Source organism: Scomber japonicus, chromosome 24 (genome assembly GCF_027409825.1).
Source record: "Scomber japonicus isolate fScoJap1 chromosome 24, fScoJap1.pri, whole genome shotgun sequence".
Taxonomy (NCBI): domain Eukaryota; kingdom Metazoa; phylum Chordata; class Actinopteri; order Scombriformes; family Scombridae; genus Scomber; species Scomber japonicus.
Window position 1 is genome coordinate 13,964,149 of NC_070601.1, and position 20,753 is coordinate 13,984,901.

Below are 20,753 nucleotides of genomic sequence, written 5' to 3' on the forward strand. Positions count from 1 at the left end.
CAAACAGTTGACTGTATCTGTTCTACTCCTACAGTGGGTTCAGCATGGCTGCCTCTGCTAAGGGATGGCAGAGTCACCATGAATGAACAGCAGCTGCCTGTGGCCTCAAATCTGCCTGCGGGGTACCTCGGCTCCCCGGATGTCATCAACAAGGTACAAAACAAATTATTATTATTATTAACATTTGATTATTTTTTAAGAGGTTTGTGTCAGTGTGCCAGAGGATGGATGTAGATATAAAGGGTTCATTCTAAGGTAACAAAAACACAACAATTCTTATTTTTCATGTGATTATACACTAATTAAAACATACTCATGAATAATGTATCCAAGTCAATTCCTCTACATGCCATTAAATACTACACACTGCTCCTTTAATGGATAAAGATCTTATTAGTTATGATTGGATTGGGAGCTTATAAAGGTCCAATAGGCTTTCACTTCAAATGCCTGTGAAATCTGATCAGTATTAAAATTTAATCAGTCCACGGCTCTCACCACTTGAGGTCCCCAAGTTCTTTGATGCCGGCCTAATGGGTTTGCTATAAATTTAATTAAACGTGTAGTATAATGTTGCGTATGGGTACAGCAGGATTTACAACACAGAAGAAGAATAGATAATAACACAGTAGAAGAAGCACATGACAATTTTTGCAGTGTGGTTAAAACTCAACTATTACTCCAGTTGTAAAGTTCATATTTAAGGTCAAGGAAAGGGTTGTTTCCTTACTGGATAGAACACCTGCCTCTGATAGCTGGTGATTATCAAATGAAAATAATAGCAGAGTACCAGAGACTTATGATAAATTGACAGTTGGCATAAAGTATAACTTTATAGAGGAAGAGAAAACTAGATTTTAAGAATATTGAGTAGTTTAAGGTATTCTGTTCAATCAAGGACAACACTTTTCTATTGGGTTGAGGGCCAGGAGCACAGATGTACAAATATATGCAGTTTTTTCGTGAGAACTGTAAGTATGTATATTAAGTGATTAATGTGTTTGTGTTCATCTGTCACTGATTTGTCCAGTATGTCACACTGTCTGTGCCCTCGCATTTTAGACGTGTTAGTTTTCCTCTAAGTCAACACAGTTCTGTATTTATTCAATATCCAGTGCAGTAACTGTTGCCCATTTGTCATTCCAGCACTCTAGCTTGGAGATCAAGTGGGTAGACGGAGGGAAACTCCTGTTCAAATTATCAACTCATCTTGTTTCTACAGTTTACACTCAGGTATGTATAATATAATATATACATTATGCTCACTAAATATATTAAACTTATTCACTGCAGGGTGTTCTGGATTAAACATATTAGATAAATGTGAATAAATGTGTTTAAATGACATGTTTCCTTTAGGATCAGCACTTGCACAACTTCTTCCATCACTGTCAAAGCATGGATATGTCTGAACAGGCTTCAGAGGGGGGGCTGGTGAAATACTTGAAGGTATTCCAAGTCCCACTTTATTTCTATTGCCCAAAAACAAAACGAACACACCCTCTTTTCATGCACCATCAAATGCAATCTTGTTGCTGAACTTTTAAGGGAACAGGACATTCCAGAGTCTATATTTGTTCAATATTTTTTTCTTTTCTTGTTTCCTCCCCTCCGTGCTAGAGTCTTCATGCAATGGAGGGTCATGTAATGGTCAACTTTCTGCCCACTATCCTCAACCAGCTGTTCTGCGTCCTCACGAGAGCCACACACGAAGATGTGGCCGTCAATGTGACAAGGCACACATATACACACACACACACACACACACACACACAAACACACACACACACACACACACACACATATACACACATACAAAATGCCTGGTTTCCAGCAGCAGAAAGCTATGTGATACAGCAATATTTTTAGTGTTTTATAACAAACTTCAATCTGCAGAAAATTACAATAACAGCACTTTCATCTGGTTCTCATTCCAAAGCATCGTATCCCCCTGTTTCTCTTTAATAGCCTGAATCTTTTTTTCTCATTACACACTCACCTATGGCTCACACACTCCATGGATGTGTTTTTATATCTCAGTTGTGTGTGTGTGAATAGTCTTTGAAGCTCTGTAGGAAACATATAAATGAGGTGTCAGTGACTTAGAATGAATACATTTTTGCTTCTAGCCAGCCTCACTTCCTTCTCTCTTATTCTTCTATATTTTTATGTTATCTATTTTCCTCTCTTTCTGTTCAGGGTGATGGTTCATGTTGTAGCACAGTGCCATGAAGAGGGGCTCGAGCATTACCTGAGATCTTATATCAAGGTGCAGTCTTTTCTCACTATATTTAGACAAATATGACAAATATGTACAATTCTCCTGTGTTTCTGTAGAAATACAGAAACTATAATCAGATTTTTTTCTCTTCTTCACTCTCAGTTTGTTTTTAAGCCAGAGCCTTATTCCTCCACCAATGTAAAAACTGTTCACGAGGAGCTGGCTAAAGCTATGACAGCCATTCTCAAGCCATCCACTGACTTCCTAACCAGCAACAAGCTACTGAAGGTAACCAGCTTTCATAAGAATTCTGTGATTAGAAGGGTTTAAAGTTTTCAGACTGGCAAGTTGGGCAAATTGTGTAACACATGTTCATTTTATGCATCTACCCCTCAAAGAAAACGTTTGGACCATATATTATAAACAATCCACATATTGCACTCTGCTTTTGGATAATCCTCAGAAAAAGCACTGGGAAAATGTTATATCTGCAAACATTTTATTATTCAGTTCATATGCATTAAATGTATCTCTGATTCACTATGTGTTAGGAATCAAAAACTGAGATGACACTTAGCATAACACCTACTCTGTTAAAAGATGGGTTCACAACTTTTCAAGTGAGTCTCCTCCTCCTCCTTCTCCTCCTCCTACACCTTCTCATTCCTCCTGTTCATAATGGCTATTCAATGGAAGTGATGGAGGACTGTATCCACAGTGTGTCCACACAGTCATTTTAAAGTAGATGATCAGCTTCTCTTCAGCTTCAGCAGTCCAAGTTAGTCATATCAAGTTGATATCTGACACATTTACAGTCTTTTTAGCATCAAATTCCCTCTTTGTGTTTCCCTTTTGAGCTGTGGTAGAAGTATAACAAAAAGAGGGACTTTGGTACTAAAAACACTGTAACACTGAAAGATATCTCTTTGATTTGACTCATTTGGATGGCTGAAACTTCATATTAGCTTCAGATAAACCTTTAAATATATTTTGATTATGAAGGGATCTTCCAATGGCCAGTATGAACAGGAGGAATTATTAAGCTATCACATTTACTTATGTTATTTTTCTACAACAAAAAACTAAGGATAACTCAGTATTTAAATTTAGCTTGAGCAAAGGCTATCTAAGTTAGCTTAGTTTTTATGAACCTATTTGTCTGTTTCTGACTAGGTTTTTAGCTTAAGCTAGTTTTGTATTATCTGAAAATCTGAACATACTGTTTTGACAAAAAAAATAAACATTTCAATGAAATATTTATTTTATGATAAGAAATAAAAAAGTCTGTTTCAATTTTGACCATAGGCCTAAATGTAGATACTACTTTTTGCACTTTGTATACAGTAGCAGCATTGGCCTTTGCTTCAAATTTGTATCTGGACCTTGTTTTTCCCTTCCACACAGAGAGATGATACATTTTCATACTAAATGCCTGTTAGGCACGTTTTAAATAGAGGTTAATTGAAAGGTTTAGTGTTTTGTCTATGAACCCTTCCACCTTAATGGTGGTGCATTTTCTTGCACTGACTTTGTGTTCATGTTGCAGTACTCATGGTACTTCTTTGAAGCTCTGGTGAAATCAATGGCTCATTATCTAATAGAGGGTGGAAAAGTCAAGGTAGGATTTCGTTTTAACAAACTCTGTTCTACCATTCCTTCTAACCTTCTTTCTATGAGTCTAAATCTTCTCTTTCTTTCTTTTCTTCTTCTTGTTCAGCTCTCCAGGAACCAGCGTTTTACAGCATCCTTCTACCACGCAGTGGAGACCTTGGTCAATATGCTGATGCCACACATCACCCAAAAATACAAGGACAACCTGGATGCTGCTCGCAATGCCAACCACAGCCTGGCAGTTTTCATCAAGGTTGGCACCACTCCCAGCACCTGCAATGCGGTTGCCCTTTAACATTAGATTAGTTTGAATTATTAGCCTTTTGTGTAGGGAAAACATGAAAATGTCAATGATTTCATGGTTGTGTACAAATCGCTACAGGCTGTTTAGGTTGTAAAATGAACATAATTCAATTAGAGTAAATCTGAGTTTAACTAAATCACATGGCCAAATAAACCCTTATTTTTTTGATAAGAGGATTTATGTAGATTACGAATGTGTGTGTCACTGCATTTGTTCCTTTTTTATTCAGCGCTGTTTCACCTTCATGGACAGAGGATTCGTGTTCAAGCAGATTAACAACTACATGAACTGCTTTGTGCCTGGAGATCCTAAGGTTTTAAAAGGCTGCTGCAACCTCTCCTTTCATCATGTTTAATCTAAGTTATTTAACATGAAGCTCAAACTTAAAGCCGCATAAGCCTCCCTGAAATTAATTTTCTCTTCTATCCCTCCCAGACTTTGTTTGAGTTTAAGTTTGAGTTCCTGCGGGTTATCTGCAGCCATGAGCACTACGTCCCTCTTAATCTGCCCATGCCCTTTGGAAAAGGCAGAATACAGAGGTTCCAAGGTAAAGAAAATTAAGGTTCAAATCACTTTCATCTAAGAGGAGTGCATCATATATATTCTTATATGTGTTATCTGATTCCTCTTTGACTGATGCCTGTTACAGATCTTCAGCTGGATTATTCCCTGACTGATGACTTCTGTCGGAACCATTTCCTGGTGGGCCTGCTGCTGAGGGAGGTGGGTGGGGCTCTTCAGGAGTACAGAGAGATCCGTCAGATCGCCATCCAGGTGCTCAAGGGGCTGATGATCAAACACACATTCGACGACCGCTATGCTGCGAAAGTGAGTTCTGCAGCTTTTGACCACCTTACTGTCCTTTAAACATCCCCCATTTCTGTTATGAAAGGTCAGATGTTGTATAAGGTACATGATATTAAAAACAGTTACAGTGGAGTTTGGTAATTGGCAGCTATATCAAACTCTTCATTTGGCAGAGGTGTCAAATTGTGTGTGAATGTATATATATAGTTTTATGAGCACCTGCTGTTTGTCATTTCAGAGCCAACAGGCCAGACTCGCCACCCTCTATCTCCCTCTGTTTGGCCTGCTCCAGGAGAATGTCTACAGACTGGACATTAAGGAGTCCGCCCCATTCAGCAACCACAATGTAAGCCTGACACCTAGTGGTGGGATACCGAACAACAGCTTGTATCTCTAATGGCCTGCAAGTGCCAGACCTGCTATTTCTGTCAGTCATTCATTACTGGGTTAATATCAGCTTAACTTGTCACTCTCTTGATTGTTTAATGTGTTCTCTGCTGATAAAAGCATAGTTTGATGTTATTTGAGCTGCAGAGCTAAGTGGCATCACTAATGGGCTTTGTGCATTTGGTCACCAGAATGTGAGGGAGGACTCGCTGGTGCACAACTCCATGGTGACTCCTCAGAAACCTGGGAGCTGTATAGAAAACGCTCTCCACAAAGATGTGTTTGGGGTCATCTCTGGGACAGGTGAACCTGCTTTCCACTATCTTACCAATGATACTAACACAGCTGGAATTCTCTTGTACATCCTTGTAATAGCACCTATGTCTCCATGATAACCTGTGCACTGTAAATTTATCCCGTCTTCTAACATGCAACAAACATGTTTTTTTGCTCTGTTGCTACAGCTTCCCCTCACAGCTCCACCCCAAATGTCTGCTCAGTTAACCACGCTGACTCAAGAGGCTCTCTGGTCTCCACCGACTCAGGAAACAGCCTGCTGGACAAGAGCAGTGACAAGACCAACTCCCTGGAGAAGGTACATGAACATAACATACACATTGGTGGGATGCCCTCCAAAATGGCACTACTGAGGTGTAAACCAAGACATAAATATGCATAGAGTTTTATTATCTTTAGTTAAGACCATTTTAGTTACAATTTGAGTGATTTAAGACAATGTCCAAAGTTATAACGGATACAATTCTCACATCCCTTGTCACCCAGCCAACTCAACTAATCTTCTCTGTCATTCTCAAAGAAATCCCCCACACTATTCCATAACAAAATATTTCCTGAAATGATTCATTCTTTCAGTTTACCAATGACTCAAATGAATGATGCCTTTTGAGATCACTGATAATATGCATGCTTTTGCCAAACATTTGTCCCATGTAAGTGAGTTATTATTTAATGTGCCTTTGCTAATGGGTTGTGTTGTGAAGTCAATGACTCAGTACTTAAAAAAAGGACATCAGTTGCCTGTTGTCTTCAAAAGGCTGGACTTCATGACTTCATTTCTGATATATTTAACCACATGTTTCAAGAGTTTCTTTATGTGTTGACTGAGGTTGTCAGTGTGTCAAAGTGAATCAGATGTGCTCTTCAGGTCAAAAGATTACAATCACAGCACACCCGTGACTTTTATCTTAACTGTATTATCTGCACTCTTGGGCTCACATGCTCTCCTCCTCCAGAGCTCCCACACCCCTTCTCTTTACTCTGTAATCTCCCAACTCCACCAAAAGGAGAGATTTACCAGGAGGCACTCGGTCAATGTGCCCCCTCTCCCCCTGGACCCCGAGGACAGAGTCCCGCCTCTGAACCGTGCGACCAAGCGGTTCACAATGGACTTCTCCCTCCTCTCTGTGCCTCTGCCTGAACGTGACAGTGACAATGACAAGCCAGCAGCAGGCCAGACTGGTGGAGAGCTAGGGCTGGATGGAAATCATGAAGAAAACATACCAATACAAGTATTCTGCTCCTGACTTCACCACTCTGCCTTTGCCATCAGAAACTTTTGGCTAGTATTGTACAGAGTCCAGCAAACTGCAATTTGTAGGATTTCAAAAGCTAGATACATCTGAAACAAAATATACAGCACTCCTCAGTTTGGTGGATATCTGTACAATGCATCCAAAATCCTCCCAAAGTTCCTCCCAACATTCTTCTCTTCTGAGTGTCCCACATCAGGGAGTGTGTGTGTGTGCTTTTTACAGATGTGGAGGCTGAGCTGACCTCATAGTGTATTTCCTCAGATGCTGTAATGTAACTAGAAATGTGTTTTCTTCAAACCTGCAATGGTTGTTGCTATCTCAAAGCACAAAGCCGCTGCAGCAAATGTGCTTATATTTGCTCTCTCCGCACCCCCCCCCCCCCACTTCGAGGAAAACACTTGACATTTCTCATCTCTTGAAGTTTGGGGAGAGGGATGTTCTTTTTTTCTCTTTGAAGTGTGCATTCTGTCTGCGACTCAGCTGGATGATGCTGATAACTAAAGCCCCTTTTCTTTGATTTCTTCTTCTTCTTTTGTCCCAACTTTCTCGCACTTTACTTCCCCCCCCCTCCCCTCTTTTGTGTACCAGAACCAGTGTGCGTCGGCTCTGGGCAGCACTGTGCTGCGCTGTGACAAACTGGACCGAGAAGAGATCAAGAACCTGCTCATGTGTTTTCTGCATATCCTCAAGAGCATGTCAGAGGGTAGGATAGCCTGCCTGCTGCTTACTGTGCTCAACTTTAACATAAGTTGTTCTATGGTTATACTTTTTCTGACTACTCTCATATTATTTCATCATCCTCAGAGGCCCTGTTTGCATACTGGAACAAAGCAGCTCCTTCTGAGCTAATGGACTTCTTTACATTGATAGAGTGAGTACAGAGCAACCTTTTTCATATTTTCATTCATTCAGAGTGAGACTTCAGTCACATTACAGTTCATTTAATTTAATTATTAACATTTGTTTCATCCAACCAGAATACTAAATGTCTAATGTTTATTTTGGGTGCTGAAAATGCTGAAAGAAATGTCAAAATTTGACTTGCAAGACCTTTAAAGGAATAGTTTAACATTTTGGGAAATGTGCAGATTTGCTGTTAGGCAGAGACTTACATAAAAAAATCAATACCTCTCTCATGGCTTAGTTTAAGACTGGAAAAAGTGGTAAATAGCACTCACCAATACTTCTACAGCTCAGTAATTGACCTATATATTGCGTGTTTAATCTAGACACCAACAAGATGTGGTTTTATGGAAAGTGCTTATCTGCTGGTTGACAAAGAATTACAGCACATAACCTCCTATAGAACCACAACTTGTCATTTTTGCATATTGGTTTATTTTAAATAAGATATAATGTATTAATTAGTGAGCTTTAAATGTGCTGGGAGATGGATTTTCGGACATTAAACAAAACCAAAACTTCCTGTTTTTAATTTAAGTAGATTTATGCCCCACTGGACTAAGTATCTCACAGAGTGATTAGGTTCACCAAATTATAGCTATTAGCAAAGCTGTATGTAAGTATTTATAATTGTAAATGATGGTAAGCAGAATGTTATTAACCATGTTTGAACACTTGATTGATCTCCTGCTGAGCTGCACTTGTGTTTGTCCTGCAGAGTCTGCCTCCATCAGTTCAGATATATGGGGAAGAGATTCATCGCCAGGTAGAGTAAATGTTAAAGAAACATTTATAAATGTACATTTTAAAATATGAAGCTGAATTTCCAATCTAAAAAAATAACTCTTGAACTAATTAAGCTGATCATTTACACTGAAATAACACCTTACTCAGTCTTTTAACCCCTTGGTTCTGGTGTGTTTTCTCATCAATAATGCTGCTGGCAAGTTGTTTTATGGTTAATGTCATGGCCCCGGGCCCCTCCTGCATGGGTAAGAATTCCTCTTTTTCTCATATTGCCTGAATGCATGATGCTTCTATTTATCTGCATTACTGAACATTACTTGTTACTACTCATACAAAACCACTGAGACATTTTGAAATTTTTCATAAATCCATTTAAGTTTTCATCTGATCTTCCATAAATGTATTAATTTAGCTGTCTTGTGACTTTTCTCCTCTCCCACCAGGAGTCAAGAGGGGTCAGGGCCTGTAGCTCCGGACAGGAAATCTCTGACTTTGCCTGTTTCTCGTAACAGGGCGGGAATCCTGCACGCCCGCCTACAGCAGCTGGGAACTCTGGAGAATGCCCACACCTTCAACAACAGTAAGCCTGTCCTGCCATAACTGGACAGATAATAATAATAATAACAATAATTTTTAATAAGCACTGCTTTTTTCAGAACCATTACTGAGTCAAATGAAACCACACAGAGCTCATACACACACTGCTACAATCAGCAGAGCTTACTCTTTACAGTAGTGCCAACATCAATAAAGGTGTTAAGAAGTGATAGAAAACATTCAGTACAAAACAAATAGACTAAAACTTTTCATCTGTTTTCACCTCATTAAGTGAAGGACTGCTTTAAAAATGCATGAAATGAGATTTGTGTCAATAGCTTATTTTCTTTTTCATAAATGCTCGAAACGAACTTCCTTTGCTGTTCTATGTCCACCTGGTTCATTTACAGTGACACTACCTTAATTTAAGACCAGTTTATTGGAGGGCTTCACATACAAATCATGTTTTATTATTTGATCAATTTAGGTACATGTTTAAAATATTGTTATTTGACTGCACATCCAGATTTAATCAGACCATAGTTATTTCAGTTTCTGACATGGCAACTACTAAAAAAAGCATCAGCATTAGTGTTTTTTCTGAAACTAGGCAGGAAGTAATCTGTCTTTTACTGACCTCTTATGGCAGTCATTAAGAGTTGCAATAACAATGAACTTACCTCTCACAAACGTCTCTGGCACAAATCACTCTGTAAATATTCATTTGTGCTGATCAACTGCCTAATCAGAGCAGATCATGTGCTGTGTTGTCAATGTTATTCATATTTATTGCTCCAATAAAAGTGATATCTCCAACAACAGTGACCTTCACTGTCTTTGCTGTAATTGCAGTGTACTCTCATACGGAAGCAGACGTGAACAGCCAGTGTCTGCTGGAGGCCAACGTGTCGACGGAGGTGTGTCTGACTGTGCTGGACACACTCAGTATCTTCATCATGGGATTTAAGGTATTAACCGTGACAACCTGCTGATAAAAAATACCCCAGTTACATGACACCAAATAAAACTTACATCCCTCTGTATCCTCAGACCCAGCTGAATTCAGATCTTGGTCACAATCCACTGATGAAGAAAGTTTTCCAGGTGCATTTGTGCTTCCTGCAGATCCCACAATCTGAGACTGCCCTCAAACAGGTCTTCACCTCACTCAGGACCTTCATCTACAAGGTGAAGGAGTTTCCCTCACTTGGTTCACTGTCTGTTGAGCTATTTCACCTGGATAAGTCACATATTTTAATGTATATGTTAATATGCGGTAGCAATCAAAAGTTTGGACACTTCCCATTCACTTCAATGAGAAAGCGTGTCAAAATGTGTGTCCAAGCTTTTGACTGGTGCTGTAGCTATTTTATAAAGATGTAGGGTGGTGATTTAGCTTAACATTTGCAATGTTAAGGAAAATTGGGTTTCCATCTATCATCATTTAAATCTGTCCATGTGTCCTCCAGTTCCCCTGTACGTTCTTTGACGGCCGGGCCGACATGTGTGCCTCTCTGTGCTACGAGATCCTGAAGTGCTGTAACTCCAAGCTGAGCTCCATCCGCAGCGACGCCGCCCACCTTCTCTACTTCCTCATGAAGAGCAACTTCGACTACACTGGCCGCAGATCTTTCGTGCGAACACACCTGCAGGTAAGTGTTCCTGCTTGTGTCTTTGCATGTTACAGATGTTTTATTCATAAAGTCATGCATCTGTGTAATCTTGCTCTGCTTTCGCTCAGGTGGTCATCGCTGTCAGTCAGCTGATTGCTGATGTCATCGGCATCGGGGGGACACGCTTCCAGCAGTCTCTCTCCATCATCAACAACTGTGCGAACAGTGACAAGAGCATCAAGGTGAGGGGGCAGTGCTATGAAATACACTGGATCAAGCCAGTAGTGTTTCAGCTCAAAACACAATAGAACAAGTCACAAACATAGGGGAGATGAGAAGAAATAGGTCATACGATGAATGAAATATATTGAAATTAAACAATATGCCAATAAATCATTATAATTTGACATAAGAGAAAATCACATTCTCTTCATGTTTTGTGTTAGTTTATCTCTGGTTTTTAATTGATTGTCAGGATTCATGTTTGTCTTTGTTAGCATCTGACATAATACTTGTCATTATACCTGTCTGCAACAAAGTCTCTTTTGTTCACCTGACATTTTATGTGTGTTTTTCTTAACATAATGTTAGAATTGGGGTAGGTGAATGAAATTCTGAAACTGAGTTTGTCTAACAATTGCTTGCTCTGTGCTTACTCATTATGTAAAAACTAAATACACGTCAGATGGCACAAATTCTAGACTTGTTGATATTTTAGTGGTTCTGGATATATTTTTAGCTTCTTCCTTATTGCATTACCTTTGTTTTTGATCTAAGCTCCTTTAATTCACTAATGAGGTAAATTTCAACCCCTGTTTCTCTTCAGCTCATGTTTTTATACTTAATTCTTGTTTGTCTTATTTTGTCATGCTTGCCATGTAAAAATAGGCATAAAAACCTCATTAGTTTCTGTTTTGCTTTGCAGCACACAGCATTTCCATCAGATGTAAAGGACCTGACAAAGCGCATCAGGACAGTGCTGATGGCCACAGAGCAGATGAAAGAGCATGAGAACGACCCGGAGATGCTGGTAGACCTCCAGTACAGCTTGGCCAAGTCCTACACCAGCACACCCGAGCTCCGCAAGACCTGGCTGGACAGCATGGCACGCATCCACAACAAGAACGGAGATCTCTCAGAGGTATTTTCCAAAATGAAAACTACAAAAAAGACTTTAATTTGATTATTATTATTATTACTTTAAAGGATCATTTTTGCTAACCTGTGACTTGCCTCTGTATTTGTCTACTTCACCTGCAGGCAGCCATGTGTTATGTGCATGTTGCTGCTCTAGTGGCTGAATACCTGTGGAGAAAAGGTGAGTTAAGGACAGAGAAGTGTGTGTCCATCAGTAATGGTACTCTAAAATACTAGTGAGCATTTGAACTCCACTTTATGAGTTTTATGATTCATGTTTACAGAAGCAATATAATGAGTCACTGGCAAGGGTTAACACATAGTGCAGTTTATCACTACAATTGTGTAATAAACATAGTTCAAAAGAATTTTACTAATTTATGGTGCACTGAAGCAATATTATGTAACTTGATTTTTAATGGGATTATAATCGAGTAAATCAATTCACCATCAACAATCACACAATATATTTCCTGTCTGTTTTTACTTTAACTGGGAAAAGAAATAGTTCCACACTCACCTGCACACACATACATGCACATAAACCTTCATCCTCCACCTGAGCACTCGTCCAAGGGTCATGTGCTCATTCCCGTGTTAAAGACACTCCAACACTGCATTCCATAGATAAGATTCCTTCTCATGTCTGTTCACATATCAAACAGGATACTGTGCTAAGAATCTGACCTGAGGGGTCTGTTGTATAAAGTGACAGGCTTTAATAAACGTCAACAGTTCATTATGAGGTCAAAGTGTTTCCCCTGCAGACCTTCCCTTTATAGAACATAGCACATGGAGCATCATACTTGCCCTTACTGGGGATTTGTAAATTGAAAGTGGCAGCTGAAGGGATGCTGTCACTGCGAATGGAAGGTGACAGGTTTTTTTTTATAGAACACTGATTATATAAAATCTTTCCATAATATTTCTTCCTCACCATTTTTAAGAGCTGACATTTCAAACACACTCAAAATACATTGTCACTTTATCACCTGTTGTAGTTTCATACTGCATGCTCCAATCTGACACTTTGGTTAGCGCAATACTATTCATCTGGCATGTGGCACATGAAAGCTCACTGGCATTTCTCCAGCACATAGACCTTACCACTGGCATATGTCAGTATATTTATTTATATTTATTTTCCTGTTTACATATTCCTATAAAAAACTATTGAATGAAGCATGTTGCTGCTGTGTGCCATAGAATGAGCCCCTTATATGTACAAAGAGATCAGGTCCCCTTCCATGTTGCAGCACCATGTTTCTACAGTAGCCCAGAACAGACACAACAAAACACTGACTCTAGAGAGGGAACTTTCACGGTTTTCCTACATGCTCAGAAGGAGTGGATGCCGCGAGATGCCACTAGATCCCACACACTGCACCTTTAAGATGAAGAACTTTTCTGGTAGTTAAACTAGTGGTGGCTGTAGCTGCTTAACATTTTAGCTCTCTACAGCTAACATAGCGAGCATAGCCTTGACCAAGTTTTTTTATTTGATTCATGTGAAAAATTGTATTTTCTAGTGAAAGACCAGTGACAATGCTTGCATGAGATAAACCTCTGCATTAATTTTCCATCAAAGATCACTCCCGCATGAATTTGTGTAAAAAGCCTTTATTTCATGTTATCCTTTGAGGGCATAAAATCAGGATATCTATGGGTCTTAAAATGTAAATTGTAAGTGTTGGGAAGTGGGATTGTTTCAAAAGTAGGTTGTGCTGGAAACCATTTAATTCTTTTTCGTGGAGTTTCAGTCAGCAGCTGGGCCCAGACCACATTCATTTAATCAGTTATATAATCAGAAATTATTTACTTTTGGGAATAACTGAAAAAATGTGATATAATAATAAATAATTGTAGGTCATACTGGTTTCAGTCATGCTTCATACTTTAGCCTGTATGATTATAAAAGTCTTGGAGAATCATGCAGAGACCCTGAAAATAAAACTCATTCTCTGTGTTTTATGTCACTCATGTTGGTTGTGCATCTCTCTGGTTGTGTCCTGTATGTCAGGTATGTTCAGGCAGGGCTGCTCGGCTTTCCGTGTCATTACTCCCAACATTGACGAAGAGGCAGCCATGATGGAGGACGTTGGGATGCAGGATGTTCACTTCAACGAGGTAAACCTTTCTGCTGTGATCTTTTCTACATTCCACATGCCGTGCACCGTGTTTGAGTGTCTGCCAGTACTTGTTTTTTTTAAATCCCTCATTAGCTTCACGTGTCACATAATGATTGACTAGCAGAGATTGTATCTCTGTAAAGAGTATCAATAGCACTTAATAGACAAAGTGAGAATTCCTTAGACTTTGACACGGGGTTGGTACATGTGTTTCTCTAATCAAATCAGTGAGCTGGCAGAGGGAGCAGTCTTGGGAAATCAGACAAAGGCTCAGGGCCAGCTCTCTTCAAGGGATTCAGCATCTTGCTCGTGGACACTCGAGCAGGAGTAGACGCCTGTTGAAGCTGAGTCCTGAGCCATGGTCATCTGGTACACTTTGATGACCCTGAGAAATTGAAAGGGATGGCTGGAGAATGTGTGGGATTTTATGAGTTGGTCAACATGTTTTTAACCTTCCATCTGCTCTGAGAGGTTTTCCTCTTTATGAGCAACACTCATTGTGCCATCTCCCAATAAAAAAGAGAGGAGATGACAGGTCCATTTCCTCCCCCACCTGCTGCCTTCACAGGAACACTATGCTGTGTTTAAGTTCACTACAGTGTCCTGGATAAATAAGAACAAGCAGAGGTGTCCCTCTTTGTAAGAATGTCACTTTCTAAAATAAGATTGCAGGGAAGAGGAGAAAGTTTAAATAAAGTTCACATTTGTGTGTGTGTGTGTGTGTGTGTGTGTGTGTGTGTGTGTGTGTTCAGGAGGTACTGATGGAGCTGTTGGAAGAGTGTGCTGATGGCCTCTGGAAGGCAGAGCGTTATGAGCTCATCGCTGACATCTACAGGCTCATTATTCCCATCTATGAAAACCGCAGAGACTTTGAGGTAACATGCACATGTTATAAACCTGGGGATGGCAACAAAAGATGAACCTGCCAGGAAACATGGTGTGGATTCAAAGTTACAAGTTACAATAAACCTGCAATAGATACATAAATATTCTTTATTAAGCATGTCTGCATCATGTTTTCATTACTTTTAAGAACACAAACATGGGTTATAACTTGATAATCTTGTATATTGAGATTGAATAAATAACACACTCTTACTTTGACAAATTAAAAGTTGAATTATATGCAAACATGATCATTTCGGCACACTCTGGAGTTTTACCTTTTATGGTTTGCTATGACCAGTAACATTCCTTTGCAAAAAAATAAGTAGCTTACAGTAATTGCTGAAATCTCCACCAAAGAGTCAGTTGGATGTAGCCCCTACTAAATAATCCTTGTTGATTCTTGTTATTAATGATTTCTGCAATTTTTTTTTTTACATTTGTGAAACAGAAACTGACACACCTGTATGACACACTCCACCGTGCATATACTAAAGTGATGGAGGTGATGCATAGCGGTAAAAGACTGCTGGGCACGTACTTCAGAGTGGCCTTCTTTGGTCAGGTAAGGCAGGGGGGGGGGGCAGATTTCCAAAGCTAGTATTCACTCTAATGTTGAACAAATAAGTTTTAACTACATTCATAATATACTGTAGTTACCAAAAGGTTTTTACTTGCATGAACTCCAACTTAATCTAAACTTAATGAAAGCACAACAGTCATCTTCTCTATTTCCTTTTGCATGTGTGCACATTCACACTGACACACACGCATTCATCTTTGTATCTATATCTGCACATACTAAAGCTCTCTTTTTAATGGAGAACTCTCTCCTTTTTTTCTCCCCATCCAAGGCTGCGGTAAGTGTGTAGAGGTTCTTGCTGTGTGTTGGGCTGGTGTGCTCCTCCGTGTCTTGCATCATATTATTGCATGCTCAAGGCAGAATTGAGTGTTTTTAGTTAAATTAGGTGCAAAAGGCAGCTGTAGAATCCTAGATTCAGCTCTTTAGTGGTTTGATGATTGTAAATAGAAGTAATTTTAGGCAGATGCTATTATTCAGCTGTATTTTCCCCCAAAGCCTTCACTTAGTTTCAAAATAGCACAGGCTTGCACATACTGGGGACTTTTTTTAATCCTACTGTATGTGTTGTTCTGGGTAACCTCTCCATTAACCTTCCCCTTGATCAACCCTTTTACCCCTGGGACTCCCCCGCACACTCTTCCACCCACACACTCCTCTGTGTACTTTTCCACAGATACACAACTGAGTAGCTGTTATTTATGCATGATTATCACCATGAGCAGACAGGGATGTTTTCCCCAAATTTGCTATATTGTAGGGTAATTTTTTAACTATTTTCATATCCCCAACTTAGTCTCTGTTTGGTCTCTTTGGTTGATTGACTTGTTTCTGTGGATGATATTATATTTTCTTTCCTATATACTGTGTAATGAATGTTATTCATCTTAACAGTCAAAATTTTGAGAAAGAGCTCCCTTTTACAATGCGTTTGATGGTTTTCATATGAACATGGAAAAATGGTGTACGCTATGGATCCTGCATTTCAAATAAAATAGCAAAAGATAGTAAATGCTCTTTTTCAAAGTTTGACTCATCCTTTTACTCAGAGGATTTGAGAAAAGCGTCTCACAATCACAGAGTTCATGGCCGGGCTGGTGTCTCTTACTGCCTTCCTCTCCTCCGCAGGGCTTCTTCGAGGATGAGGATGGGAAGGAATACATCTACAAGGAGCCAAAGTTCACCCCATTGTCTGAGATCTCCCAGAGGCTCCTGAAACTCTACTCGGACAAGTTCGGCCAAGAGAACGTCAAGATCATCCAGGACTCTGGCAGGGTGGGGTCACACTCATGTGTGTTGATATGGCTACAGCAGTAAACAGCAGACCCTGACAGTTGTGCAATTGTCTTGGGAGGACATGTTATTGTAGGTTTGTGGCACAGGGTCAGTAATGAGAAAAGTCATGGTTACAACACAGCTATAAATCTGCGAGTGAACACACTAAGTTCCCCAAGTGTGTTTAATTACAATTTCATAAGCTTGTAGTGTTAAATGCCAAAAATATACTGAAACTTATAAAGAGGAGGGCATGTACTGTACTGTAAATGTCTTAACAATTGAAACAAACAACTACTTGAATCCTGTAATGATTTTCCACATCATTGATAATCAAGTTCAGAACCACTAGTACACTATTCATTTACATTACAAACTCATTGATTGATGTTTGTTTCTAATAATTGCTTTATTGGTACATCAGCCAATATTTATGGCATGTTTTTTTTCCCATTACAACCTTCCTTATGACTCTTTCTTGTAAATCCCATCTATGCTGTGTTTACATCAGGTTTTCAGATGACTGACTGTTGTCATGGTTATGGTATTTTATGACTATCTACATTTGTGTGAATCCAAAACATATTGTTGCCTCATCTGTACCCACAGGTGAACCCGAAAGACCTGGACTCCAAGTACGCCTACATCCAGGTGACCCACGTCACCCCATACCTAGATGACAAGGAGCTGGACGACAGGAAGACTGACTTTGAGAAGAGCCACAACATCCGGCGCTTTGTGTTTGAGACGCCATTCACAGTATCTGGCAAGAAGCAGGGCGGGGTGGAGGAGCAGTGTAAACGGCGAACCGTTCTGACCAGTAGGTCACGTGCACATTGAAAAACAAGTGTTTCTTGTCAGTCTTATGCAGTAGCAATGTCAGGAAAAAGAAAATAAGAATATCTTCCTTGTTGCCATCTGTTGTTGTTGACTGCAGCAAACTGTCAGGTATCTTGCCTTAGCGGCAAACACCTGAAAAGTGAATCAGATAAGGCAAGGTGAGGTTTATTACTTTCCACTTTATCCCAAAGTTCAGGTGTTATCTTTTCTTGTTAATTATAACACCAACTGATACTGACTTGCTGTAGAACAGACTTATTCACTCTGTTTACATGCAAATTGAAACATATCCTGTGTTCACTGCTAGGTATAGATAAGCATGTATATAAGAGGTGTTAACATGTCTTAGCATCCAGGCTACCTAGCTGCTGTCACATGATTCTATTACTGATATTATTATTTTTTTTGTATGATCTATGTGACATTTGAAATCATAATCTATATCCTCTATACCCCCTTTTTTCTCCCCCAATACATTTCCACTCAGCCACTCACTGTTTCCCATATGTGAAGAAGCGCATAGCGGTCATGTACCAACACCAGACCGACCTGAGCCCCATAGAGGTGGCCATAGACGAGATGAGTGCCAAGGTGGCCGAGCTGCGACTGCTGTGTTCGGCCTCTGAGGTGGACATGATCCGCTTGCAGCTTAAACTGCAAGGCAGCATCAGTGTTCAGGTACAGATGATGAGGTCACATGGCTGTTAAAAGGCTATTAATCATCTTGATTAATCATCTTAACTCAAATCAGTGCAATATTTGATCTTTGACCTTTGTTTTTCTCCAGGTGAATGCAGGTCCTCTTGCCTATGCCAGAGCCTTTTTAGATGACAGCAGTGCCAAGAAATATCCTGACAACAAGGTCAAACAGCTGAAAGAGGTCTTCAGGTACTGATAGAAAGAAAAACATCATCTGCATATATGAAACTACAGTTTTTGCAAATCAGTTTGTCTATGACTCAGGTTTGCTTTTGATGAATAAAAGCACTGCTTGTCAATTTTATATTAAAAAGAGTTTGGCTGTTGTATGCATGTTGCTTTATGTGAATTTTAAAGTAATAAAATGCGTATGTGTATCTCTCCACAGGCAGTTTGTGGATGCCTGCGGTCAGGGGCTGGGAGTGAACGAGCGGCTGATCAAAGAGGACCAGCAGGAGTATCATGATGAGATGAAGGCTAATTACAGGGACCTGGCCAGGGAGCTGTCAAACATCATGCATGAACAGGTAGGAGCTCTGAAGTGGATATGTGCTATAATGTTCAGCTGTTACTGCATTTAAATTATCCTGAGTCTTTGAACATTTTCAGGGTTCAGCTGCAGAGAAATATACCAGGTTACCTGATTTTCAACACATATTTTATTGTCCACTTAGACAAATCCCACACATCTAAGTGTCAGGTAGTACACTCTTTCAAACACCAGCATATTTCTAAACAGACATCAGTGATATAAAAATGAAAACTTTTGCTATTGTAAGAAGTAGTCTTGGGATACATTGTTTGTCATTGTGTATTGAAGAAAAAAGGATGAGACACAGTTTTTAAAGAATTAATTCTGACAAAGATAAGGAGCTTAGAATAAAATGTTCCACCAAATAGCATATGTAAATATTTTAAGTTGAACATTCCTCACTGTTTCAAGCTGTCTAACATGTTTAATGTTATATGCAACTAACTTTAAAGAGCTGTCCTCTACTGCAATCTTCTGCTCATTTACTAACCATGTCTCCTGTCTCCTGCTGTCTTTGTGCTGGCCTGCGCAGATTGGATGGTAATGCTGCTTTTGTCATTTGATGACATTATTGCTGTATAGTGGAACAGCTAGGGACTGTATGAAAATGATTGGTGCACACAACATCATGGTGAATTTCTATGTCTGAATCTATCTCTGTTTGAATAAAGAGATTCTAAAAACCATTCCCCAAAAATTAGTGACCTTGATCAGTCACCACATATCATTTTTATACAGTCCCTACATTTGATTGAACTTTTATGTACACATTTCTTTTATAAAGAAGATAAGTAGATGTCCTAATCTTTCTAATGTACCTTTTCTTATAGATAAACCCAGTGGATGATGGCACAAGGAACACTCTGTCTGACTCTATGGGCATCTTCAACGCCATCAGCGGCACACCAACCAGTGCTCACAGCTCAACCACCATACTCTGAAAAAAAAAAGAAAAAACAGATTCATGCTTTCATCACCACTAAGGATTGGTTAAACCTTCAAGTGGAACCAGTTTGGACACATTCTGAACACAACCTGAAGCCATCATCCATTGTTTTGTTTTTTTTCTCTTTCTATGTCCGTACATGCCATGAGCTGGAAAATATGGTGTTCACTCCCTGTCATCAGTAGGCCCTTTCTTCTTGTTTCCTATGGAGACTCCAGTGAATACTGTTGGCTTTCAAGCTTTGAGAGTGCTATCCACTTATTGCCAGATTTGGGTCATTTATCTTTTTGTATGGTTTGTTTTATCCTATGGAAAATAGGGCAAAGCACATGTGATGTTTCGGCAAGTGTGTATCCAATACTGTGACTGACAACATGATGTTATCTGAATTGTCCTGGTGTTGTAAGCCACACCTAAGGGACCCTATCCATAGATTAAAACAAACACAAAGAACTTCAGTATTTACATTGACCCAGTCTAAATCTTGCAGGGACCCTACCTCTACTTCCTCTTCTGTATCTGTTTTTTTAACTGTAGGGCTCCCATTTATGTACAGTGTTTGTAAGAGAGTGTTTTTGTTGGAAATAAGTAAATGCCACTGCTGTAACCGTACATACATTCTTCAGCTGATGCATAGTATTTTTACATTTCATGTTTTTATTCTTTTTCATTGAGGCTCTATTACAGCAGATGCATTTTTCCATGCAGTTTATCTTTTCTCTTACCTTGGACATTTCAAAGAATTATTCTCTCTATTTTAGGCCAATGGACATGTATAGGAACTGTCTAAAGCCAAGTGAACCACAATGTTTAACCTATTTTCTGTAAAGAAAAGTGTGTGCAATATTTTCTATTGTTGTCGAGGCTACCTACTGCACAGAAAACCACTCTTGCCAAAGACTTTAGAAAAAGACTGTGCAATGCAAGACAAGGATGTGACAATTTACCCCTTTGTTTCTTTGTCTGTCATGTACAGTAGATGGTAAAATCATGAAAAAAAACATTTTTACTTAATGACAGCCCATGTAAATATGTTTAAGACTTAAT

General features: G+C 39.4%; 1 protein-coding gene across 1 annotated transcript in view; it reads left to right on the forward strand.

Annotated features, from left to right (window-relative positions):
* The window catches only part of dock9b (dedicator of cytokinesis 9b), a 43,590-nt gene extending 22,837 nt beyond the window's left edge, over positions 1 to 20,753 (forward strand). Inside the window, exons 20-52 of the mRNA XM_053314320.1 lie at positions 35 to 153; positions 1,147 to 1,233; positions 1,360 to 1,449; positions 1,621 to 1,736; positions 2,200 to 2,269; positions 2,384 to 2,509; positions 3,768 to 3,839; positions 3,939 to 4,085; positions 4,366 to 4,449; positions 4,572 to 4,683; positions 4,786 to 4,964; positions 5,182 to 5,289; positions 5,522 to 5,633; positions 5,795 to 5,925; positions 7,472 to 7,586; positions 7,688 to 7,754; positions 8,505 to 8,552; positions 8,977 to 9,113; positions 9,923 to 10,038; positions 10,121 to 10,258; positions 10,540 to 10,722; positions 10,812 to 10,925; positions 11,609 to 11,824; positions 11,944 to 12,001; positions 13,841 to 13,947; positions 14,702 to 14,824; positions 15,286 to 15,399; positions 16,543 to 16,689; positions 17,299 to 17,509; positions 18,017 to 18,207; positions 18,317 to 18,417; positions 18,617 to 18,755; positions 19,591 to 20,753. Coding sequence (XP_053170295.1) covers positions 35 to 153; positions 1,147 to 1,233; positions 1,360 to 1,449; positions 1,621 to 1,736; positions 2,200 to 2,269; positions 2,384 to 2,509; positions 3,768 to 3,839; positions 3,939 to 4,085; positions 4,366 to 4,449; positions 4,572 to 4,683; positions 4,786 to 4,964; positions 5,182 to 5,289; positions 5,522 to 5,633; positions 5,795 to 5,925; positions 7,472 to 7,586; positions 7,688 to 7,754; positions 8,505 to 8,552; positions 8,977 to 9,113; positions 9,923 to 10,038; positions 10,121 to 10,258; positions 10,540 to 10,722; positions 10,812 to 10,925; positions 11,609 to 11,824; positions 11,944 to 12,001; positions 13,841 to 13,947; positions 14,702 to 14,824; positions 15,286 to 15,399; positions 16,543 to 16,689; positions 17,299 to 17,509; positions 18,017 to 18,207; positions 18,317 to 18,417; positions 18,617 to 18,755; positions 19,591 to 19,701 — 3,989 coding nt within the window. The 3' untranslated portion in view covers positions 19,702 to 20,753. The remainder of the gene's footprint in view (positions 1 to 34; positions 154 to 1,146; positions 1,234 to 1,359; positions 1,450 to 1,620; positions 1,737 to 2,199; positions 2,270 to 2,383; positions 2,510 to 3,767; positions 3,840 to 3,938; positions 4,086 to 4,365; positions 4,450 to 4,571; positions 4,684 to 4,785; positions 4,965 to 5,181; positions 5,290 to 5,521; positions 5,634 to 5,794; positions 5,926 to 7,471; positions 7,587 to 7,687; positions 7,755 to 8,504; positions 8,553 to 8,976; positions 9,114 to 9,922; positions 10,039 to 10,120; positions 10,259 to 10,539; positions 10,723 to 10,811; positions 10,926 to 11,608; positions 11,825 to 11,943; positions 12,002 to 13,840; positions 13,948 to 14,701; positions 14,825 to 15,285; positions 15,400 to 16,542; positions 16,690 to 17,298; positions 17,510 to 18,016; positions 18,208 to 18,316; positions 18,418 to 18,616; positions 18,756 to 19,590) is intronic.